The 24,428-nt window shown below is 57.8% G+C and overlaps 1 protein-coding gene across 6 annotated transcripts; it reads right to left on the minus strand.

Annotated features, from left to right (window-relative positions):
* Nucleotides 1-24,428, minus strand: LDLRAP1 (low density lipoprotein receptor adaptor protein 1). 6 transcript variants are annotated; one of them, XM_023635464.2, is made up of 10 exons: nt 24,190-24,379; nt 20,770-21,103; nt 14,721-14,863; nt 13,799-13,911; nt 11,635-11,749; nt 6,421-6,493; nt 5,946-6,032; nt 5,276-5,406; nt 3,546-3,580; nt 1-2,017 (listed from the first exon to the last, which is right to left on the minus strand). In XM_023635464.2, the coding sequence occupies exons 2-10, from the start codon at nt 21,095-21,097 to the stop codon at nt 1,873-1,875; spliced, it is 1,170 nt and encodes a 389-aa protein (XP_023491232.1). In that variant the 5' UTR covers nt 21,098-21,103; nt 24,190-24,379; the 3' UTR covers nt 1-1,872. The 6 variants fall into 6 exon arrangements, 4 of the variants coding, with proteins under 4 accessions (XP_023491232.1, XP_023491233.1, XP_023491234.1 ...); XM_023635465.2 differs by having other exon boundaries at nt 3,546-3,577; nt 24,190-24,330; XR_011432512.1 differs by lacking the exon at nt 6,421-6,493 and having other exon boundaries at nt 3,546-3,577; nt 24,190-24,330.

The raw sequence follows: 24,428 nt of genomic DNA on the forward strand, positions 1-24,428 counted from the left end.
TTTCAAAAAGAGAATGTTTATTACTTATTTTCCTCATTAGAAACTCCTTTACAGCAACAGAAAGGAAAGCACAAGACTTCTCAGCAGACATGCAGCCAGCACACCCACCGCCATTGGCCGGAGGCTGAGATGAAGGCCACGGTCCGACCCACACAAACACAGCACAGACTTTCACAGGAGCTCCTGGATCCTCGTGCCAAGGAGAGCTCGTGTCAGGCCCACAACAAACACAGGGGCCGATACCAAGGAGGTCTGGGGGCCAGGCCACGGGGTGCAGGAGCTGGGCAGGGAAAGGAAGCCCTCCCCACATTCTGGTGGAGACCCTACACATCCACCCCACCCCTCACCCAGGCACTTGTGTCTTTGTGTTTGATTCAAACGCTCGGTTAGGTAAGTAGATCTGAAACAATGGGGTGTGTTTCCTGGGCTGGTGAAACCTGCTCCATCCATCACCAGTGAGTGACAAGCTCAGCAAAGCCAGGCCTGGGAGGCACCTCAGACTGGCAGAGGTGCCGGCAGCTCTGCTGGGTTCAGGAGGCCGGGGGTCCCGGGTAGAAGGGAGACTCTGAAGACAGGCCGCCGCTGGCCTGTCCCGACCGGGATCGGGGTGTCAGGGAAGGGCAGCGGGGCGCTGCGGACTTTGGTTTTGTTTCACCCCATGAACCAGCAGACTTCGAGAACTTGCACTTCCACGGAACTCGGCAGCGAGATGGCTCGCAGGGCACGGAGGCGCATGCCAGCTCCGCGTGGAAAGCCACCAGATGGCTTGTTATGAAACACATTTTGGTCAGAAAATAGCTGGGGTTTTTGGTTACTGGGAAGACAACAAAGCTAGAAAAAAAGGTGTGAGTTCTGAGGGGCCCAGGGAGAAGGCAGCTTTGGCATCAGATCTGGGCTCCACCCCTTCTTACCTCCACCCACAGCTTACCCCTCAGGTCCTCATCTGTAAAATGGCAACAAAATATCCTTAGACGAGTCGATGGGTTAGGTTTCACACATTATCCCAGGAGGTACGGGAGCCGGGGCTCAGGGACACACACACACAGACACACAGACGGATGAATGGGTACAACCTCGTCCGTATAGGGGAGGAAGGGAGTGGTAGGGGACCTGAAGGAGGGCAATCACACAGAGATGATCCCCACCATTCCAGGGAGACTCTGGGAGTCTGTGGGCAGCCAGTTTCATGGCTCTGAGCACTGACGGGGACCATCTAGTGGGACTCTGGGCCCCTCCCCGCAGAGGAAGGGCAGAAAGAAAGCTCTGAGCAGGGCAGTGCCGTCGCGGGCCCGGGGGCCACAATGCTGTGAGTGTGTTAAAGTGCCAGCTACGTGTTGTCTTTGGTCAGGGGCTGCTCCTCTATTGCTGACAGCCCCCAGGTCCAGGGGCTCCAGCCTGGGCCTGCGGGGTCCCTGCCCGAGGACGTGGTCCTCTCCTGAGGCTGCGGTGCCCTCCCACACTCAAAGATGACAGAAGTGAATGGTCCGACTATGTTCAGTCAGCAGCAGGGGCACCTCCAGGGAAATCCAGGTCCTTGGAGAGAGAAAGAACAAGGAATACTTTGGTCACTGTCCTGACACCCATAGCAGAGCGCAGCCTGCTCAAGAGATGGGAGGAAGCTGGTTATGACACTGTGCTCGTGCCTGACACAAAACCAGCTTCCAAGTTGAACCAGGAGTCACTGAATAAATATTCAAGGCATCTTTCAGTCCTTAGAGAAAGAGAGGGCTTGAAACAAATGTCTCCTTCCCCTGCTGGACCGGCCTCAGCTTTGGTCTACAGGCTGACGCTGCAGCTGACGGACTGAAGACGGTGCCTGGGGGGCCTGGAGCGGCCCCCCACCACAGGTGGCTTTGGTCTGTCACCAGGCCCTCAGAAGCTGAAGAGGTCGTCCTGTTCAGCGCCGCTGCTGTCAGGCTTGTCCCAGTCGACAGGTGAGAGGCACTGTGCGTAATGGATGTCCTGTGCTGTCAGTCCAGTGTCCAGGACCTGAGGGTTCGTCCGAGACTGGGCAAGCCTGGAAAGCAGAGTTGTGTGAGCCAAGGCCCCAAGCCAGGAGTTGGCAGGGGCCTGAGGACACAGGCCAGCCTGGCCAGCCCCAGGGTCAGAAGCAAGAGGGCACGGGTGGGGAAATGCCAGGACGCAGGGCCAGAGAAGAAGGTCCCGGATGTCAGGAGACGCAGAGCCTCTGACCAGGGAGCCCACCCTGGAGGGTCAACCAGCTCAGAAAACTGTGGGGCAGACAGTGGCACTCCCACCACAGAGAGAGGCCAGGGCACCACCCCGTCCACGGCCCCACCAGGAACGAGGAGGAACGGCAGCGCTGGCCAGGGCAGGGAGGGGGCAGTGAGGGAGGGAGACAGCGCAGCCACGGGGAGGCTGCCGGCTGCAACCAGGTTCACCGCAGCGCTGCTCAAAAAATAAACTCACTGAGCGAGGCAACCTAAATGCCCCAAGACGAGGGGAAGAGTGAAGGAAGTCACGGCCCACGCCCTTAGGAGAAAGTGAGGCAGTCGATGCACGAGCTGCTCACATGGGGATTTTCAGAGAGAGACGCTCCTGCTAAGTCAGTGTTAAGTGAAAATCAGGAGCCCAGGTGCAAATACGACGAGCTGATCAACCCACAACAATGTACATGCATAGGATCAGCCTGAGTGAAGCCCCAGAGTCTGGGCCGGGGACTGTGGGGAGGTGTTATTTCCTGTTTAACGCTTTGCTGATTTTCGAAGTTGTTAAAACCAAGCGCACTCGCTCCTTGAGTCTCTGCAGACGGGAGCTTGTCTTCAAACACGGGAGCTGGAGGCCGCCGGGGAAGCAGGGAAGATGGTACAAAGCATGTCTCTGCTGCCGTGAAGGGGCCACGCGTGCGGCCCCCACCTCCCGGGGCTGACCGAGGGGCTTCCACCAGGCCCCGGTGGGAAGGGGTCGGGGAGACGAGAGGGGGCTGTAGGGGGCTGCTGAGGGTCCCAGGGAGAAAGGAGGCCTGACTGACCAGGGCCCAGCGCTCCGACCCCTGAGCTGCCCAGGCCTCCACTCAGCTGCAGCCTTCTTGGTGGCACGTCCCCAAGGTGGAGGTGGCCATGGTTACAGGGAAAATAGGGAAATGCCACCACCCTCAGACTAGATCAAGAGCTCTCCTCACTGTGGCCTGACATTCCTCCCCCGTGGGCTTAATTAAGCACTGCCTTCTCCCTGCCCCTTTCCAGAAATGCAAAACCTCTGGAGGGAACAAAGCCTGTGAAAAAGCCAGTTTGTGAAGACTCCACTAAGTGTAGGCAGAGGAAACCAACCTGAGCTGCCGTGTGTTTAGTTTGGCTCAGGCTGCTCCGGCAGCCAGAAGAACTGTTTCTGATTCCACAGCAAGAAATTTTCAGCAGACCCGGCCAACCCCAGATAGTGAGCTCCCCATCCCTGGAAGTATTTGAGTTGAGATTTTTGCTCTGGAGAAGGTCAGAGTTCATGTTCTCAGGCATGGCAAAGGGCCCGGGAGACCAGCCCACGAAGGCCAGGCCTCCTTCCCCAGCACAAGGAGCCCGGCTCGTTACCTTGAAAATGCTTCGTCCAGGCCATCATCCAGCTCCTTAGGAAAAAGAAAGCGGGAGATGTGAACCCTCGGGGGCCCGTGCTCACAGCCGGCCTGTCCCAGCTCCGGGGAAGCTACAAGGACTCAGGTGACAAGCGTAGGAGTCTGGTGGGTGCCTGGAGGAATGGGCACAGGTAGGCCTCTCGCCTGGCCACTGCCACCAGCATATCACCACCCACGGACCCAAACCTGGGATGTGGGGCGGGAGAGAGGGCACTTCACAGGGAGTCTGGAGACTGGGGTGGGTTCAGTCCCCAGCTCTGCCACCACTCAAGTGACATCTCGGGCAAGTCACTGCTCCTCTTTAAGACTCAGCTTTTCCTTTCGTAAAATGAGGGGGCTGGACCTGGATGATTTCTATAGCTTTCAAATTCCAAGAGGAAGAGGGCGAGGAAGCAAGTGTCTCGCTTTCAGACGCTTCCAAAATCCGAGCCAAAATTCTAAGCTCAAGAGGGATAACCGATGGCAGGGACCCACAGCCCAGGTGGGGGAAAAAATTGGCAAGACTCTAACAGGCCAGCCCGGTGGCATGATGGTTAGGTTCACAGGCTCTGCTTTGGTGGTCTGAGGTTTATGGGTTCGGATCCTGGGTGTAGACCTACACACCGCTCATCAAACCATGCTGTGGCAGCGCCCAACATACAAAGCGGAGGAAGACTGGAACAGATGTTACCTCAGGGACAATCTTCCTCACCAGAAAAAAAAAAAAAAAGGGGGCAAGACTCTTTCCACAGCCTTCCTGGGAGGATGGACAGGGGGCAAGAGTGCTTCCTAGACAGCAGAGAACAGGCTCTTGGCCCCTGCTCGGCGGACACTGGCTGGCCCCTAACAGGCAGCAGGATCTGACAGTTTTTCAAGTCCCTCGACATTCCAGATTTTTTAAAATTAAAGAGACATGACAAGGAAAGTAATGTGTGATTCTGTAATGGATCCTGGACCAGAAAAAGGACACTGGAGGGACAAGTGGAGAAATGAGAATAAGGTCTGGAGATTACATAATAGTGTCATATCAATGTTAACGATTTTAATCATTGTAATGTGGTTATGTAAGATGTAAACATTTGGGGAATCTGGATGAAAGGCGAACCAGGAAATTTTTGCACTGTTTTTGTAACTTTTTTATAAGTCTGAAATTATTTCCAAGTGAAAAATTAAAAGAAATTTTTAATAGAAAAAAATCAGGTTCCTCTGGGAGATTCTGCAGGTAAGGGTCCTCCTCCTCCCTGAGAAGATGAAAAAGCTGAGACACAGAGAGGTCAGGGGGCTTGCCCTGAGTCACAGAGCGAGTCAGGGGCCTATGGCCGAGCTGACTGCTTGAGTCTCAGGCTCCGCATTCAGAGGGGGGAGGGGGGAGGGCCAGCAGGAGCAAACTGCCTGCCCCGAGAACAAAGGAGCCTTTGGCTGGTCCTGCGCTGGGCAGAGCTGCGGATGCTCAGGCAAGAGGCCGGGCATTGTGAGGAGACAGCTGTGCTGGGAGCCAAGCCTGCTGGGGACACAGCCCTGGGTTCAAAGGGGACATTGTTCATCCCTCTACCGTGGGCCTGAGCGCTGCTGGGCGGGGTCTGGCCCTCCCAGAGGCCTGCGAGTCACGGGCCCCAGGGCTCGAACGCCGAGCAGCCTCAGGCCTCATCCAGGGATCAGGCGGAGGCTTGCTAGGTCCCCGTGGGGTCCCCAGGCCACATGACCACTCACCCAGACCACACTGCTGCTGTTCAAGGCCTGAGGTCGAGGTGCCTCGTCCATGTTAGTGGTGTTAGCGCTGACTGTGGACAGCGGGGCCTTGGCCGTCTCTTCCAAGTCCAGCAGGTTCCCAGTGGCAACCACTGTGAGGGGTCGGGTCAGGTGTGTCAGGGGGAAAGGAGCCCACTGGCTTCCGGTCTCACCTCCCAGCCCCACCCTGGAGCTTTCTGGGCTGTCCGGGTCCTGACTCCCTCCTGGGGCGCGGCCTTTTCCAGGCCCATCAGCCAGCCCATCCAGAGCCCCACTCAGGCCCCTCCCAAATCAGCTGGACAGCTGCCCACAGGGTGAGACTCTTCCCCACTAAGGGTTTAGGTGGGAACTCTCAAATTCACAACAGGTGTTAAGTTTTTTAAGCGCTCACAAGAGCGGATGTAAAGTGTATACAGAGAGATGTATACACATAGGGACATATCCGGAAGAACACGCACCAAAATGAGTAATCTTTTCCCTTTATCTACATTTTCTAATTTATCTATGACCAACATGTATCATTCATTTAGCAACAAAACAAACACAAAAAACCAAGAGGTTGCCCCAGCCCAGGAGGGAGCGGGGCCCTCTGGAGGAAGGGCAGACCCCACATCGCAGCTGAATCCAGCCCCGCCCCCTGCCCAAGACTCACGGCTCTTCAACGACGGGGTGCTGTCGCAGCGGCCCCCACCCAGGACGTCCCCGCCCTCTTGGCTGGCTTTCTCCCTCTTCTCCTTCTCTGTGGGACCAAGCACAGCACATTGGAGCCCCCGACCCCAGCGCTCGGTCCACAGCAATCACTGGGCAGGGGGAGGCTGTGGCCAAGCGCAGGGGGCAGGTGCTAGGCCGCCAGCGGGGGGAGGAACTCTGAGATTCATTTAATCCTCACAAGCACCCTTCAGGGCAAAGCTGTTCCCATTTCTTCAGAGGGGGCAACTGAGAGTCAGAGGGGTGAGGGGACCTGCCCAAAGTCACAAACCAAGCAGGTGATGGAGCTGGGGGTCAGTCCAGGCCTGACTCCAGGGCCTTCACCATCCACTCCCCACCCCGCCCCACCCTGCTCTGCCAGCCTTCCGAGGCCCCCTCTACACCTCCACCCACCCACAGTGTCCGGGAACAAGACTCGCCTTCCTTGGACACCTGCCAAAACTCGAAGGCGACTTTGAAGGCTTGGGCTACGGTGAGGGTGACAGCCTGGGCCTGAAAAACAGGAAGCGGAGTTGGGGGGGTGTGTACAGTGCCAGGCAGGTAACAGCAAGTCTCAACTGGAGGCCGGGGCTCCAGGCCAGGCCCGCCCTGGCTCAGCCTAAGGCTGTGGAATGCCTGATGCGCGCAGGCAGAGGCCTGGTCCCTCCCAGGTCCCCGAAGCAGCCTGGGGTGTAATGAGGCCGCACCCTCCTCAGGCAGCTGGGGCTCCATCTTTACTACCTGTAGCCCAGCCAGGGTTCCCCACCCTCATTCCAGCCCCCACCTTCGCAATGACTGTTCACCTCCACTGTTTTTCCTTCCCTTTGGGCCTCCCTAAATTCAATAACTGTGAGGCTTACTTCCTCCAAGAAGCCCTCCCTGATTACCTGAGGACTCCACATAGTAATTTAACCCTTGGAATTAGAGATCGGAAAAGCCTGCCCACTGCCTGAATGAGCCCCAGGCAGAGGCAAAGGTTAGACTCTTAGTACTATGCAGGGTTGGAGGGCTTATAACTGGGTCCCAAAAGGGAGTAGGAGGCATACACCTTTCCTGGCAGGAGCAAGACGTCAACGAGTACCCATGGCAGAGGACCAAAACCACTTAGTGCCGTAACCCACCTGTAAGGAGGGGCCACCCCTTGGCCCTTCATCCCTGGGGAACTCCCATCCACCCCTTCAAACCCAATTCCAATGTCACGACCTCTCATGTCACCAGCTCTGGGCTCCCACAGCCACACCTCCCTCTCTCTGGCATCATGCATATGAAAGTGTCATCAGCTCACATGCCCATGGCACCCCATCTGGGTGCTCCCTGAAGGCAGGAATCGAGTCTAAACACCCCTGATTCGCAGAGCAGGCCGAAGCCCGCCACAGGGGCAACCGCCAGGCTGAACTGCATCTGCCCAAGGTGGTCCTCACGCTCCAGCCAGGACCTACCCCAGCCCGCACTCAACCCACCCCTTCCTCTCTCGGACTCCAGCTCAGGGTTCATCGGCCAGGAACTGGAGTGGAAGTCCCAGAGCTCAGGGCTGTAGCCCGAAGCGACGTCTAGTTTCCTCCTGACAGTCCAGCCAGGGAGAAAGCACCAGACTCTCTCAAGAGCCCAAGTTCAGGCCTAACCAGCCTCCGCCGCACCCACTTCCACTCCACCAGACAACTTGACTTAATTGAGAAATGAATTCGTGGCTACTGCCTTTAAAACTCTTTTTATTTTTTAAATGTAAAAATCCCTAAACAAGCTGACTGATCTGTGCCAATTAAACTTCACGAAGTATAAAATCTCATTTGAATGTCTCCGTCATTTACATTTTTGATGGAAGTACGGGCGCTTTATGGCAAAACTTAAATATGGTAATTAAGTATGAAACTCTTCACAGCTGTTTACAATTTCAGCTGTCACGTCTGAATCAAGTTTAATAGACCCAGTTACCATTGAGAATTGTCCATGAACTAAAAATACGGGCTAATTACCAGCTGGAGTCAGATCACTATACACCCAAGCAAGGGCTGGTCACCCAACGTGGCAGGGAGATGGAAACACCATTATTTTTGCCTCCAGGAAATCGGGGGGGTGCACAAGCCTGATACCGTTTTTGCATAAATCTGCTTGTTCATTTGCATACATTCCCATCGTCTCGCCCTGAAGTCCCGAGCTGCAAGTTAAACCAAATATAACCCAAGATGTGGATGTGCAGGTGGCTGCAAGCCCGGGCTGGGCAGGGCCTGGGGGGGCGGGCCGCTCTCTGGGACGGCTGCAGGAATCCGGGCAGCCCTAGACGGAAGGGCTGCTTGGGCCTGCTCCCCGGGAAGTCTTCCTTCCTTCAGTCCACAGGCCGGATGCCTCCCTCTCCTCTGACCGCCTCTGGCCTCTGGATCTGTCTTATTACCAGGACCAGGTTCGACGTCGCTCAGTTTTTTGTGTCCCTGTCTTGTTCCCAGTAACCAGCCCATTAGCTCCTCAAAGGAAGCAGGTCTAGCTTAGGGCTGCAGACCTGGATGAGGACCCCCAGACCCCAGATCGCAGCTCGGGACTCAGACCAAGTCGGGCCACATGTCTCCTACGGCCCCACTGCCTGAGAAGCATAAATCCTTGCCCAGGAGGATTACCCGAGGAATGCCAACGGCCACGTGAGGGAGAACAGCTCGGCCCCACCCCGCGGTTCACCTGCACGGCAACCCCAGCTCCCCGTCAACGCAGCCACAGCACCTTCACTTCAGAGCCCAGAGGCAGGAGGCGCTGAGGCCTCCCAGGAGCGCAGGCGGAAACGGTTCTTTGTAGAGAAGCTTCTCCTGGCTGTGCCGGCGGGAGCCACTGGGGAGCGGAGGCCTGGTGGATGTGCCACCCGAGCTGAGCAGAACTGGTGGGCGACCCAGAAAGGGCCCCCTTCACCCCCCACCCTGGGTGGCTCACAGGCTTCTTGCTCATTCAGGCAGCCAGGCAAGGATGGGTGAAGACATGGAGACGTGGGTCCCTGGCTGAAAGGAGGGAGGGCTCTGCCAACACCCAGATGCAGGCTCTCCTGCAGGCCGACTGCGCCACCCAGGCTCCAGTGACATCCGCGTCCTCCACCACCATCATACCATTTAATCTGGCACCTCTGCGTCCTCGCACGCGCTAACTCCTGGGCAGCACTGCTCTCACCACCCACCCCCTTTCTCTCAGCCTGGCAAACTCCTCCTACTCATCCCGCAAAGCAGTTCACAACGGCTCCTTCTCCGGGAAGTCTTGCTGATCTCCAGCGAGACTTAATAACCTCCACCCTAGAACCGAGCCCCTTGCATTCCAGCTGCTGAATCCCGACCGCCAGCGTGTCTGTGTCTCCACGGCTGATCCCAGGGGCCCAGTGTCCAACACAGGGCCCAGCCCAGGACAGGCAGCAGCAAACACCTGTGGCGGGACCGGCCAGCAGGTGAGCTGCAGCACCAGGGGCGTTCTGCCTTCTGCCTCCTCCTCAGGAATGTCCACCAAGCCTGAGAATCTTGGGTCTCTACCATGGCCAGGCCACAAGGCCATCGACACACTGCCAGCCTGGGCTTGCCTGAGGCCTCAGGGGACACAAGAACAGGACCCTCGCATCGGCTGGTCTATTTACACGGCCCTGGGCCGGGCTCTCTCCAAGGGGCTTCGCCAGGGCTCCCTCAAGTGGGGAGGCCAGGTGGGAAAGGGTGGAGAAGGATAGGCCGCGATCCGGCCAGTCAGCCCCTGACCGCAGAAGAGAATGTGACAAGAAAAGTGGCCCATGAGTGAGCCTACGTGTCCAGCAGGAGCCCTGCCCTCTGCCCGATCGGGGCTCAGCTGGCAGTGACAGGGCTGGCTTCCTCAGCAACCGACCTCTTGTTCAAGCCTGTCTGAAGTCTGCTGGCCCCGGGCCAGGCCTCCCTTAGGCGCGGGGTCAGCATCCACTCTCTCTTACCCCGACCTCCCCACCCCAGAGGAAGCCTCTGTGCCTTGGGAGCCCTCCCAGCCGGGGCCCCCTCGGCAGCAATGGCCCTGGGCCAGCTGCCCTGCCAGCGCCTGCTCTGGCCAGTGGGGAGGAAGAGACCAACAATGGGGACACAATGAACTTGTATTTTTAAGTCTGTGTGGCCTCATATGAGACAAAGCCAACAGTCACCATCTGTGGGAACAAGGCTGTTATGGGAGAGAAGCCACCACAGCTCAGAGACCTAGGGCATCATGAAGCCCTGAGTGAGTGGCCAGTGACACTGCCTCTGCAGGAAAGAAGCAAGGTGCACAGAAGCAACCAGGGCTTTTCAGAACAATCCTGGAGGTCACTGAGCTGACCTCCTCACTCTGCTGATGGGCACGCAGCCCAGAGAAGGACAGGGTCTTATCCACAGTCACACAGCTTCTAGAGCCCGAGACCGTCTCCTCCTCTAAGACTTGTGGTAGGCTGAACCGTGGCTAAGATGCCCACAACCTAACCCCTGGAACCTATGAGCACTACCTTACGTGGCAAAAGGGACTTTGCAGACGTGATTAAGTCAAGGACTATGAGATGGGGGATTATCCTGGCTTACCCAGGGACCCAGTCACAAGGGGCCTTATGAGAGGGAGGCCGGAGGGGGAGAGTCAGAAATAGCAACGTGACGAAGCAGAGGAGGGGATGGGAAGAGGCTGGCTCTGAAGTTGGAGAGGGGGCCCTGAGGGGTAGCAGGAAGCCTGGGGGCCACGTACAGACTGTGAGGTCCCTGATGTGTCCTTGTGATGGGGGAAGGGAGAGGATCCTGTCTCCTTGGCCCCAAGGACCACAGGGCACGGGGACTGGGGCTCTGAGCTCCACATACAGAGGTTAACGGAGGCCGATACCAAATCAATAAACGTCAGGAAGCTCCTCGCAGCAGGATGCTCAGACCGCGGGGGCCTCACAATCAAAAGCTCCCACACCAAAGGTGGACTCACTCCACCGCCTGCCCCAGAGGCCACTGAGGTGCCCGCTTGTCAGCCAGATGTGGTCGGGGGTGGCCTGGAAACGGGGCAAGGAGCTTCTGGCCCCTCACAGTCACGCAGGGAGGGGAGGCAACCTGCGTGTAAACCCTCACCCTGCCTGGCTGGCTGTGCCATCTTCAGGAGACAGCTGAGCTCCGTGAGGCTGGTTCCTCATTAAACATAAGAATAAAAACAACGAAGAGAGTACCAGCCCCGCCTTGGCAGAGCTGTTGTGAGGGTTAAAGGAGAAGATACCTCATAAGCCTACCACTGAAACCGGCACACAGTAGGGACCCAAAAATGGCCACTCCTCTCCTGCCCGGCCACAGCAAGCCAGGGCCTCGGAGGGCTCTCACCCTTGTCTTCCACCTGGGACCCCCAAACACCAGTCCCCAAGACTAGTCCCTACAAGGCCCTGCACCCCCAGATCATACTATTGACAGGAGACCCCCCAAAATCACAAATACAACTAATCACTTTACAGAAAGGAAGGGGCCCAAGGCACTGACTGGGGACATGGGCTCGTCACTGCCCACAGGCCAGGCAGGCAGCCCACTCTGACTGTGGCCCTACTTGGAGCAACTTCGGGTTCCCAGGGATTTCACACTTTTCTTTAAGTGACTGTCACCTTTGGGTCCTGCCTCCCCGATGAGAGAGGGCCCCCAAAGGCAGGGCTGCCAAGGCAGGGCTCGAGCCACTCCAGCCCCAGCCTCCCCACTGACCATTTTCCGTTTGGTGCAGAGGAAGGCGTGGCACTCAAGGTTCTCGCTGTGCTGGCTCTGGGCGATGTATGCAAACACTTTGTCATGCATCTTGTCCGCTGTGCAGTAGGAGATCCTGCAGGCAAGTGGGAAGTGTCACCAGACCCAGGCACAGGGGCCTGATTACATCCAGGATGGGCCATAGGGCATCTCCCCTGAGATCTAGAGAGCCTGCTATCGCCCCCACCAGGGCGAGACTCGGCAGAGACAGCCTTGGCCTCTGGGCTGGTGTCCCGGGCGCTCTACGGGGGCGCCCAGGTGAGACTGGAAGGAGTGGAGGTAAAGCCTGGAGGAAGGACACCGTCCCCCTCTACTGAGCCACCCCAAAATAGTAATATAGCTGAGTCCTGACTGTATACCGGGTGATGCGCCAAGAGCTTTCTAGACATCACCTCATTTAATTCTCCAAGCTGCCCTCTGAGAGAGGTCCGATTGTTATCCCCACTTTTCTGATGAGAAAACTGAGGTTAACTATCTCAGACCACCAAGTGAGCAGCAGAGCTGAGACCTGAACTCACCTGCAGACTCCAGGGGCTGTAACCACCGCCGCACTGCCTCTTAAAGGACCAGCTGGAAGGGGACACAGGACACTGCCCCCACTGCTGCCCTTCCCCGGCCTCCCTCTCCCCTACCTGCCATCTGATCAGGCCTCTTTCCAGAAGTCAGAGAAGTGCCAGTCCCATCTCTCCCAGGGTGACTGGGAGAGACAAGTTCTCCTGGGGCTGCCGCCAGCGGTGGCGGAGCTGGGAGGAGGGTGGGGGGTGTGTGAAGATGGCCAGACCGGGAACCCCAGTGGATGCAGGAGGGAGACACAGCGGCTCCCTCCTCTTGGAATGCCTGCCTCCGCTTGTCTGATCCCTCCCCACCACCTCCAGTCATCCTGAGAACCTCAACCAGGAGAGGGGCTGGCAGCCTGGAGGTGGGACATGAACTCAGCAGCCTCCCTTACCCTGCGTGGGCCCACCATCAATCACAGGCATTGACATAGGGATCGGCACCACTTAAGACCCCCCAGGCGGGCAGAGGGCGGGAGTGCTGGCTCCCCAGCTGCCTCTTCTCCACCTCAGGGGATCCAGCCTCCTGCCACCTCCCCTGGGAGGCCTTCCCAGGTTTCCCCAGGCAGGCCCCTCCTTCTCTGCCCTCTTGGGAAATGCTTGAACTTGATCTCCTATTTCTCTCCTCCATTCCATCCTAGACAGGAAGCTCCTTAAGGGCAGGGGCTGGGTCTGATCCCTCACCTAACACAGACCCCAGCAGAGTAGGTACTCAGAAAACGCTGGTTAGAGGCGGCAGGTGGAATCACAAGGTGACAGGAAGACACCAGCCAGAAACTCTAAAACCATCCCCAACACACATCCACCCAGCCCCAGTACTGGCCAGTGCTCCAGACGGCTGAGCCCCCCTGCCTGGAGACAAAGTAAGTGGGTGAAGGGAAGCTTGACAGCCAGGGGCCCACTGCACAGAACTCCGGCCTCAGTGTCCTGGTCCCAGCCACTACTTTACCATAAGGCCTTACACAATTCCCTCTCTAGGCCTCAGCTTCTCCATCTGTGAAATGGACCTGGGCCGTCCCCTCCAGCTCTGAAATCCTACAACTGACCAGCCAAGTGAGAGGTGGGGATAGCCTGACGCTCCAGGGTTGGCCCCTGCCTCCCTGTGGAAGGGTCCCCCCACCCCTGCTACAGAGCATAGATACTGTAGATACCGTCTGGCCGCAGACTTTGCCTGAGGCCTCCCTGGACGCCTGGCCAGATGTCCAGGGCTGAGCTGCTGCACTGACAGCGGAAGGAAAAGGCAGTGACTCTGCAGCTCTCTGCTCCAAGTCTGACTCAGCAGCAGGCTAGGGGGCAGGGGGTTCCCCAGTTGATCAGGCCTCAGCTGCCAGCTGCAATTAGTGATGAGGACAGTGGCAACTGCCACCTAACCAAGTGTTCCCTGTGAGCCAGGCACTGTGCACCCAATGCTTCGTAACAGCACACCAAGGCAGGATCTGCTCCCATCCCATTTACAGATGAGGACAGAGGCTCCCAGGGTGCCCCGACAGGAAGTGGTGGAACCTAGATTCAGACAGGGCATGCCCCCACTGCCCCAGTGTCAGAGTGGATGTGGGCGATGCTGGGCCTACCTGTAGATGGACACGTTCTCAATGAGCTGTTTGGTGGTGTTGTCAGTCAGGATAATCCCCCGTGGAGACACCTTGAGAGTCACCTTCTGCAGCTTCTTTCCGCTGGCCTTGGCCTTGGGGCAGACATGGGTCAGAGGGGCCTGCCTGCCTCACCTGGGACCCACCTGCGTGGGCTACACCTAACTGTCTACGCCCAATGGGAGGCCCACGTGAGGTCTCAGCGCAGGTTCCTGGCAGGCGCAGTGGGAAGACAATTCGGCCAGCGGCCTCCGCTAATAAAGGCACAGACAGCTGCTGCTCCCAGAGCACCTGCTCTCCGCCAAGCACTGGACCTCGAGCCATCCTCACAGCAGAACGGCTTCTCCCCAGGAGGAGACGGACTCAGAGAGGTTGAGGGACTTGCCCAAGGACACACAGCTAGGAGGGACCTCAGACTCTGAGCACAAGCCAGCAGGATGGGGACTCTCTGCTCCACCCACTGCCCCTGCCAGGGCCTGAGCTGAGGGGTCTAAGGCCACCACAGGAGATGGATTTATAGGGCCCATGCTCACTTGCAGCAGGGGAGGGGGAACAGTCTCTGGTGGGCTACCTTGTCCCTCAAGCCACAGGGCGAGTGGTTGGGTGACAGCAACCTCCCATTACCCCTCCCGATAAGTGACCCACACTTAGGCAGGGGCCTGAGTTAGAAGAGGAGAGGCTGGGAGAGGCCATGGATACAACAGCTGGAGAGGACAGTGACCCTGAGCCTGCAAGCCCAACGGCCCCCTCTCCCAGAATCCCTAAGCTGGATGCAAGGGACCCCAAGCAGAGGCGGCTCAGACACACCCAATAGGGGCAATAAGCAGGGGACAAGAGGCACCCTGGGAAGAAGCCGGTCTTGTTGCACGCTCCCCACCCCCGCCCCATCCTGACTGGGGCTCACCGTGGCCACGATCCTCTTGACAGCGGCAGCCGACAGCTCCTCGCCCTTGGGCTGCTCCACCAGCGTCATGCCCAGGTACTTGAGGGTGAACAGCATCCCCTCGAGCAGTGTCTCCCGGGTGTCCGTCCAGTTCTCAGGCAGCTCTGGGCAGAACGACAGGCCCTCAGACCCTGCTGGGCAGGCCCGCCACAGCAACAGCTCTCACCAGCCCCCTGCCTAAGAAGACCCAGCAAGGGGCACTGGGGTCCCACCCATCTACTGTTATTATTTTTTTTCCTGAAGAAGATTCGCCCTGAGCTAACATCTGTGCCAATCTTCCTCTATTTTGTATGTGGGTCACGGCCACGGCATGGCCACCAACAAGTCATATAGGTCTGTGCCCGGGAACCAAACCCAGGCCACTGAAGCGGAGCGCACTGAACTTAACCACTAGGCCACGGGGCCAGCCACCATTATTTTTATTTTTAATAAGAGGCTAACATTTTCCAGTACACGCCAAGCACTGTGCTAAGAAGCTTTACATAAAACATTCTCATTAATCCTCACGAGAACCTATGAGGCAGACACTTCTACTATACCCACTTACAAAGACACTCAGGTACATAGAGGCACAATGACATAATCAAGTCCTCAGGGCCAGCAAGTTCAAGAGCCAAGATCGAACTCATATTTTCAAATCCAAAGCCCAAACTTTTCACTTCAATGCTAACACTTGCTGGGGGAGAACCATGCCATTTTCATACTGAATCTTCAGTGCAATCCTGTGAGGTGGATATTATCCCCACTTTACAGATTAGGAAACTGAGGCTCAGAGAGGTGAAGTCATCAGACAAAGGCCACATACAATGAGTGAAGGGTTGGAGTCAGAATTCAAACCCGGGTGGTTCGCACAGCCCCAGCCTGCTCTGCTTTCCTCCATCTGTATAGTGACAGAGGCCAAGAAGTAAGGAGGAGGGCGACCCAGAAACAGCCAGCAGCCTAAGGAGAGTCAGGGTGGGGTAAAGGCCAGTGGCGAAGGGGGGAGTTGATTTCTCAAATAGTATCACACAAAGGCAATCTGAATCCAGCAGACCCGGGTTCGAATCCTAGCTCTGCCTCCCACCACCTGCACGGTCTCAGGGAAGTCCCCTCCCCACTTTGAGACTAATAATGCCTGGGCTGCAGCAATGACACAGAGCAGGGCCCATGGGAAGGGTCCTCTGGAAACTCTGACCACAACTGAGGTCAAGAAGGTTGGGAAAGGAGGGGATGAGCCAGCTCTATGGTGGGGAAACAGATCAGGAGGGAGAGTTGGAACGAGGCCCCCACTCACCCCAACCACGTGAGAGGGCCCCGAGCAGGCAGAGGGACGGGAGGGGAAGCGTGGTTTTCACCAGTGGCGGTGGTTTTAACCATCCCCAGGGCTCCTCCCCAGGAGCAGAGGCCCAGGGGCACCAGATCACTCAGCTGGGAAGCAGTGAGGCCAGAGCGAGAAGGAAGGTCTCCAGAGATCCCTCCAAGGCCCATCACCAGGACGAATGAGCTCCCCACACTCCTGTGTGTTAGGAGCCTCTGCCCGTCCCTCATGATCCTCTCTCAGATGCTATGGACTTATCTGTCCAATGGAAACTGCTCTTCAGCCTCACATACAATCTTGGATAGAGCAGGATCCAGACCGGCCAGGGCCAGCCTCCCTAGACCATGTCCTGCGAGCGGAGATGGGAGAAGTCTGGTGCCTGCCCTGCCTCCTTCACTGGCTCTGAGGGAAGAGCCACAGGAGGACAGTCTAGGACCGGGCATCGCTGGTCCCAGGGCAGGAGAGGCCCTGGCAGGGCTATGGGCTCCCCCTCCCAGGCATGGCCTGACTCAGGGGCTCCTGCGCTGTGGGGAGCGGGAACCAGGGCCCAGGGGACAGCACCACGTCCTCTACCCACTCGGGGCCTGTGCTGCTCCCTCCCAGCTTCTGTCCTACAGCCCTCGGCCTCCAGTGGCTCTGCCGCCTCCTCCACGAGCCAGGAGGAGTCTCGGACACCGACATCTCTCTCTCTGGATTGGACTCGAGCAAGTCACTGTCCCTCTCTGAGCCGTTTCCTCTTCTGAAAAAGAATGGGGTGTGTGTTTGAGAGGGATGAGTCATACAAGAACTTACAGGTGTACCCGGTCCCCCTGGACTGAGATCCAGGTGAGCAGGGACTCATTGCTTGGTCATCCCGAGCCCGGCATGCAGCTGGCACTCAATATTTGCTGAGTGAAGGAGTGATCTTGACAACCCCAAGGCTTCTTTCGGGCCTACAACGCCTCCAACCCGATCCTCAGCTCTGGCCCCTGGCCCTCCAACCCTCGCCCTCGGGCCTCCACCTAACAGGAGGCCCAGCTCCTGCTGAGAGAATCCCAAAGTGACCCCATTCGCTGCCTCACCAACCACGAGCCTGTTTCATTTGATCCTCCGGAAAGAATCAGGAAGTCCCTGAGTCGTCCTAGTCCCAGGCTGGGTGACGGGGGCCCCAAAGCAACTCAGACACAGGCCTTGCTCTCAGGGAAACCGAGAATACCACCACCGCCATCAGGGCACAAACAGAGCTACCACGGAACGAGGGCGCAATCGTAACAAAGCATCAGCTCTCAGCTTTGCCACGCAGCTGCCTTGCAAGCAGGCATTCCTTCACTCTCATTTCACATATGAGTAAACAGGCTCAAAGGACAAGCAATTTGTCAGATTAGCTGTCTGTCTGACGCTGAAGCCCAAGCTCCTGACCATTAGGCAACACTACCTTCCCATGAGGCAACCTACCTTAATTCTAGCAAAGGGTCGGGGAAAAGTTCTTGGAGCCAGAGGTATTTCCCCCGACAATTCCCAATTCCTGAGGCTCCCCTTCCATAGTCAAGTCACCCAGACCACCACTTTCAACCCAAGACCCTTCTAAGCAAGGACGGCCACCTACATGCTGCCCAGCTACTTGCTGTGTCCTCAGCAGCCATCGCTAATCAATTGTGGCTCGATTCCCTCTGATTGACAGGCTTTGGACCGTTTCTCAACACAAGGCTCTGGGCAGGCAATACCAATCAATCCGGGGCAGCCTGTTCATCTCATTATCCATCGCTGCCCTAGGCGGACAGCCTTCCTCCCCCCATTTTCGTGTCCCCACTCTCCTACTGTCTCCGGCTCAGCCCTTTCCTGGCCCCTTTCCAAAGCCACTTCCGCTCCCTCCATTCCAAACACCCTCTGCTTACCAGGGTCACGGATGACCTCTTTGCTGTCAAAACATTCCCCAGTCCTCCAGACCTCTGAAATGCTCGGCATTTTTCTGCATTCCTCCTTCCCTGGCTGACCTTTCTCCTATCCTGTAGCCTCCTGGAAGAGGGCCCTGATAGACTGGTTGCTACTCATCAGCCTCAGAGACCCTCTGCCCAAGCCCCTCACTTGACAGATGATGAAATTGAGGCCCAGAGAAGGATGGGACTTGTGTAAAGTCACACAGCAAGTCAGAGCCCCCCCAGATCCTCTACAGGCAATTCCCACAATGACTGTTGGAGAGTTACAAGTTCCCGTCTCCTCTCCCACAACACCCCTGCACACACACACATGCACACACATGCACGTACACACACACAACAGGAGCTCCAACCACACAGACCTTCCTCATGATGCAATTTTTACTCTCCCACTTCTGTGCCTTTGCTCAAGTAGTTCCTTTCCCCCCGTGCCCTTCCCTTCATTTGATTAAACACCCTCCCATCCAGCGTCCTCCAGGAAGCCTTCTTTGAGGCAGTATAGCCTAGTGGTTAAGAACAAGGGCCTTAATCCTAGAAGCCCAGTTCTGACACTGAGAGATCTTGATCTTCCCTGAGCCTCAGTTTTCTCATCGATGTAAAAGGGGAAACAAAAGTCGCTGGCTCACAGGGCTGTTCTGACTCTTGGATGAGATAATAAGATGAGATAATGAGATGATAAAATGTAACTCAATGAGCAGAGGGGCCCGCCCAGCAGGTGCTCAGTGAACGGGCCCCATCCCTCCTGTCAGCGGGTTGCCTGCGCCTCTCTTGAACACGGATTCCCTTCTCTTCCTCCCGCAGCCACATCCCCCATCAGCAAGCAGCTGCCTACTGTGTGTCTTCCCCTCGAAGGACGCCCAGTCCTGTCTGCCTCCCCCAGGAACTGTATCGAGAGGGTGCCCTCCTGCCAATGCTGCTTCTCAGCTTTGCCATGCAGCTGCCTTGCAAGCAGGCATTCCTTCACTCTCATTTCACATATGAGTAAACAGGCTCAAAGGACAAGCAATTTGTCAGATTAGCTGTCTGTCTGACGCTGAAGCCCAAGCTCCTGACCATTAGGCAACACTACCTTCCCATGAGGCAACCTACCTTAATTCTAGCAAAGGGTCGGGGAAAAGTTCTTGGAGCCACTTCTCCCTGGTCCTACTTCTCCCTGGTCCCTGAATCCCCACCACCCCGTCCTCCCAGGCCTGGCCGAGATCCTCCTCTCCCTCCAGGGAACCCTGCCTGCCTCGCTCTGTTCCTGTACGTCTGCGCGTGACTCATCTCTTCAGTGAGGTGTAAGGTCTCTCGGGTCCCATGGCCTCCCCACAGCAACCAGCACCGGGGAGCACGTGGCACAGACACGGAGGGTTTTCTACCGCGCCCACCCTGCTCACCATCTCGTCATCACAGATAAGCTGGAGGCCACATACTCCTCCTCAGGAAGAGCCGGCACTCCAGGAAGAGCTCCCAGAGGCCACCAGGCAAATACAGGCCTGAGTCCACAGCCCTGTTCCGGTCCTGCTTATTTTTGGCCTTGTGGTGGGTAATGACTGTGCTATTTTAACTTCGCAGTTTTACAGATGACCTGCTGTCAGAGTTAGCTGGGGACAGACCATACGCCCCATGTAACTTGCAGCCACGAACACGTGCTCTTTCCTTGTTAAGGCCCCTGCCCGGGATTCAGAGCTGGGCAGGGGGCCCAGTGCCTTCTGCTGCCCGGGAGACCCGGCCTGGCTGGTGTCTGGAACCTCAGAGCCGCAGCCAAAACCACGGGCTGGCGGGGACCTCTGCCCAGGGCCCTGGCCTCCAGCCTCCTCCAGCGTGGCGGGGAGATGGCCTCAGAAGACAGAGGGATAACGTCTCAGAAGGGGACTCAAGCCCTGCAGGGACCTGGGTGGCTGCTTCTCTGGGCCACAGTCTTTGTATCTAACAAATGAGTTCAGTCCCTCAGCAGCATCGTCGGAAAAAGGTTCAGCATGTGAAAAGTGCTGGGCAAATTTCAGAAGTTGTTAAGATTATCAAAAGAAAATAATTTAAAAGATGACAACAGCAGCAGCTACTATTTCCTAAGCACCTATTTACACTGCAAGAGAAAAATACGCTGTCGAGGTTAAAGCGATGGGGTCTGGAGACGGGCTGAGGGGTTCACCGTCACTCCCCCTCCCTGGTCCTCGCTTTCCTCACTTTAAAATGGGGGCAGTAACAGTAGCCCCCCCATGGGGTTGTTGTGAGGATGAAATGAGTTCACACATGAGGCGGGCTCAGACCCGCGCCTGGGGCACACCAAGTGCCACTGACGTGTGAGTGAGGGTCACCACCAAGGGTCAGGTGCAAAGAGCTTTCACGCGTGCATGGCTGTTCGCAGTATTTTATGAGAAGAGTCAAGGATATGTTAGCATCCCCACGACGCAGCTAAAGCAGCTCAGAGGAGTCTGGCCACGGCTCGGAAGGGACAGTGCTGGGCCTCGAATCAGTACCCTGTACCCACTCCCGCAGCCCACGTCCCTCCCCATGCAAGGCAGGGTGCCGGCTCGGGATCTCCAAAAGGGGCGGGTGTCCTGCCCTCCGGGGATGCCTGAAAGGAGAGTCTGGCTCACCCTCAGTGGGCAGTGGGTGACCTGACTCCTTCAAAGCCACATGCCCCCCTCAGCCGCCAGACTGTGCGAATCAGTCCCAACCTCCAGTTAAACATTGTCTGCACTTGCTGTTCCTTCTGGCTGGAGCGCTGTTCCCAGATTCCTCCCTCCTTGTATTCATAAGCCTTCCAAGTCACCTTCCCTGAATCCCTGTGCGGACGCCATCAGTGGCTCACCATCAGTCCCTCGGTGGGTACCATTTGCACACGCCACTCTCTGCCGGCAGCTGGCGATGCTGATGCCCTGCAGACTGGGACGTGGACAGCTCCCATCCCACCAGCCCTGCACCCACCACTGATGGGAACTGCTTCTCGAACAGAGTAACTGAAGACCACGTCTACACCACCTCCCAGAGTCCCCCGCGAGGGCACACCCGTCGCCCACAGTGATAACCGGCTTCATATTGTCCACTTTCCAGACTTCCTTCTTCTCCCTTCTCCTGATGATATTTCCTGGGATCTCTTCCCAAATACATGACTTGTACTCAGATCCTTGTCTCAGCATCTGCTTCTAGAAGAACCCAAACGAAGACGCCACCCTAAGAAGCTGTCCCATTTCCTCAGCCAGCTCTCTCTCTCTTCATAGCGTCACCAGCACCACACTCATGCCCCCCACGGGCACCCTGGTCATTTGGTCCCTCTTCCACCAGCCTGACCGTTCTCTGGACTCCCCCACGCCTCCATCACGGCCTGACACTTAGTCAGTGCTCAATAAGGATGACGGTTATTATAATATCTTTATTATAAGTATCATAAATAAGGAGGACCAGGTCCTCTGTCCCCCGCCCACCACCATGAACCAGCTTGACTGGAACCTGCACCTCCTATTTCTTTAGCCATCCTCAGGGGGTTCTCTGACAGACTGGCAGAGGCCTCGAGGGAGCCCGAGGGTCAGAGGACTCCAGTACCTCTGGAAAGAAGGGTGCTGAGGGACCAGGGTGAGCCACCCTTCCAAGCAGCTAGAAGAAAGGAAAATCCCTGGCCAGGAATGAGATAAAATATTGATGGTTCCTTTGAAGGCCACATGTGGGAGAGAGAGAGCCCTCTTTCGAGGTCAGGACTAAGTAAGAGAGGGGGCTATGAGGTTCAGTGCAAAGATGCCTGGGGTGCTGGCTTTGCTGGGTGACCTCGGGCAAGTGACCTCCCTTCTCTGGGCTTCAGTTTCTCCACAAATAAAACGATTATACTAATCCCAGCCAAGGACCCTGAAAGGCGAGGAGCAGGTCACAGCCAAAGCAGGTGTCAACTCTAACCTTAACTCCACTGGCTTCAGTCTGGCACCAAAACTCAACCACAGAGCTCAGACCTTGAGCCCAAGGCCTGGCTGGGACACCACCCAGGGCCAGGCTGCTCCTGCACCCCCAACCTGGACACACCTCAGAGCTTCCCGCTGTGCCCTGTGGCCACCACTGTCCTCAGGGGCTGCCAGTCCAGCCTGGGGTGGGGCCTGCCCCCAGCTCCTCCTCCTCCCAGGGCCAGAGTCCGTGAGGCACCCCGACAAGGCCCCTGGGCTGGGGATTTGGAGCCTCTCAGAGGCTCTGTGCCGGGGCCAGTGACTCCACTTCCCTGAGCCCTGCTTCCTTTATCGCTCAAATGGGTCTGACAAGAATCCCTGCTCTGTCACCTCACAGGGGCAAAGGAGACAACAGAAGCAAAAGCACTGTGGAAAACGTAAAGTGACAAAAGCAGCATTGAACTCTTTCTCTGGGCCAGGAAAACACTATTTCATTCACACACAAAAATCAGAGACGGAAACTACCGTTATTTACAATTTACACATGAGGAAACCGAGACAATGACAAGGGACAGAAGGACAGGCGGGGACCAGACCCAGATCATGCTGGGTCCTGAAGGCTCAGGACAGCTCTCTGGGGGCCCACGGGGGCGGGGGGCTCTCTTCTCCTTTCCTCTGCAGGTGGAGACAGGCTCTGAGCCCCCAAACTTGTTCCACCACTAACTGTCATGTCGAAGGTCCACATGACAGGAATGGGAGCGGGGGACAAGGAAACCACCAATCAGGTGACAGGAGGAAGCATTATTACCAATAACCTTCTCAAGACTCCTGCCAGGTTAGAATTTCTCTCTCCATTTTGCAGATGAGGAAACTGAGGATCAGAAAGGGTAAGTGACTTGTCCAAGATCAAAGCAGGCGGGAGAAACTCCTCTCCAACACCCAAGCGGGCTGCCTCTCCCCCTTCCCCAGCTTCACAGGAGCTTCCAAGCTTCCCTCCCTTGCCCAGGGCCCCCTCCCTCCCTCATCCCAGGAGAAAACTGCAGGGATCCCCCCCTGGAATAGACCATCATTCTCAGAAGTCCTGGGCAAATCCCACAAATATTTAAAAGGGCTATTTTGGAAGCCAACAATGGTGCATCCCTGGCCTGGCCCAGGCCTAATGGGTCTCTGACCCCACCCCCACCCGCAGGCACCAGCCCAAGCTCCCAGTGCCAGCCGTGGTTCAGGAGGCGGCCACAGCTGGAACAGCAGAGCCAGGCAAGAGGAGGGGCAGGGCGGGCTCTCTGGCCCAGACACGCTGGCACTCCCGGCCGAGGGAACTCGGGCTCCCCTGGCGGAGCCCTGGAAGGCGAAGAAGGAAGTGGGGTGGGGTGCTTTTCTGGTGGGTGAGAGGCCAGGTCAGAGGTGGTGGGCAGGGGGTGGGGACGGTGCAGGAGCTCTGACTCCACGTCCCCCAGGAAGGTGTGTGTGACCCCAGGCAAGCCACTTGGTTTCCCCTCGTGAAAAAGGAGGGACTCGGGCTGGGTTTCTCAGGCCTCAGGGGAAGATGCCAGGTGACTGATTCCCTGAGAGTAACTCGAGAAGGGGAGAGGAGGGGGGCCGGGTAAGGCTCCTCCCAGCCTCCCAGACGCCCCCAGGAGAGGTGGCGGCGAGCCTGCCACTCGCCTGGGCGCCCGGAGACTTCGGAAGCCCAAGAGGGAAAGTGCGAGAGAAAACAGGTTTCAAAAACAGCCGAGACGCCAGCCTCGCCACCTGGACCCGGCCAGAGTTAGAGACGCAGGGATCTAGATGGCCCGATGTGCGGTACTTCCTGAGACCTCAGGCTCAGCCTCGCCCCCAACTTGAAGTAGACACCTGCGAACCCAGGCTCACACCTGAGTCGGTTTCCGGGCGCCTGAGAGGCTTAGACCGACCTCGTGGGTTGACTGCGGGGACGGGGCAAGTGGGCTCCCGCCGGCCGCTGACCTAGCGGCTGGGGCGCAGGGGTGCGGGGATGGGGGCATCTTCCCAAGCCCCTGCGCCCCCCGCCGCCGGCACAGACGCGGAGCTCCTGTCTCCCCCGGCTGCCCAGGGCGGCGAGGTGGGGAGGTGCTGAGGTCGCACAGGTCCCTTCTCCTTACCTGCAACCCCTCCGCCTGCCACCTGCCCCTGGAGACCCCCAGCTTTCGGCCCCCTCCCCAGCTGCACAGAGCAGGGGCGGGACGGGGAGCACGACCTGACCCCCGGCGCCCCCCACCCCGCAGGGCGCGCGGGCCGCCGCGCGCCCGTCAGGCCCCGCCTCTCCCCGGACGGCCCGCGGGAGGCCCGCCGCGCGGTCCGACCCCCGTCCGGCCCCGGCCCGCGGCGGGCGCGCGCACACTCACTCCGGTGCCGGCCGCCTCCCCCCCAGCTCGGCTTGGCGAGGCTGGGGCTCCGGATCAGCGCCCGCCCCGCGGACTTGAGCGCGTCCATGGCCGCTCCGGCCGCCGCAGCCAAAACTCCAGCAGGAAAACTTTCCGCCGGGCCGGCAGCGCGGTCTGCTCCGCGCTCCTCCCTCCTCCCTCCCCGCCCGGCTCCGCGCCGACGCCGACGGGAGGGGCGAGGGCCGCCCGGCCACGCCCAC

The sequence above is a fragment of the Equus caballus genome, chromosome 2 (genome assembly GCF_041296265.1).
Source record: "Equus caballus isolate H_3958 breed thoroughbred chromosome 2, TB-T2T, whole genome shotgun sequence".
In the NCBI taxonomy this organism is placed as follows: Eukaryota; Metazoa; Chordata; class Mammalia; order Perissodactyla; family Equidae; genus Equus; species Equus caballus.

Bases quoted from the DNA above. Each gene is read 5' to 3' on its own strand.
- LDLRAP1 (XM_023635464.2), bottom strand. From the start codon at position 21,097: ATGCTGAGACAAGGATCTGAGTACAAGTCATGTATTTGGGAAGAGATC. The intron at 11,750-13,798 runs GTAGGCCCAGCA...ACTTGCCTGCAG, and splicing joins GAGAACGTGTCCATCTACAG to GATCTCCTACTGCACAGCGG. The intron at 3,581-5,275 runs GTGAGTGGTCAT...CTTTTTCCTAAG, and splicing joins ACAGCAGCAGTGTGGTCTGG to GAGCTGGATGATGGCCTGGA.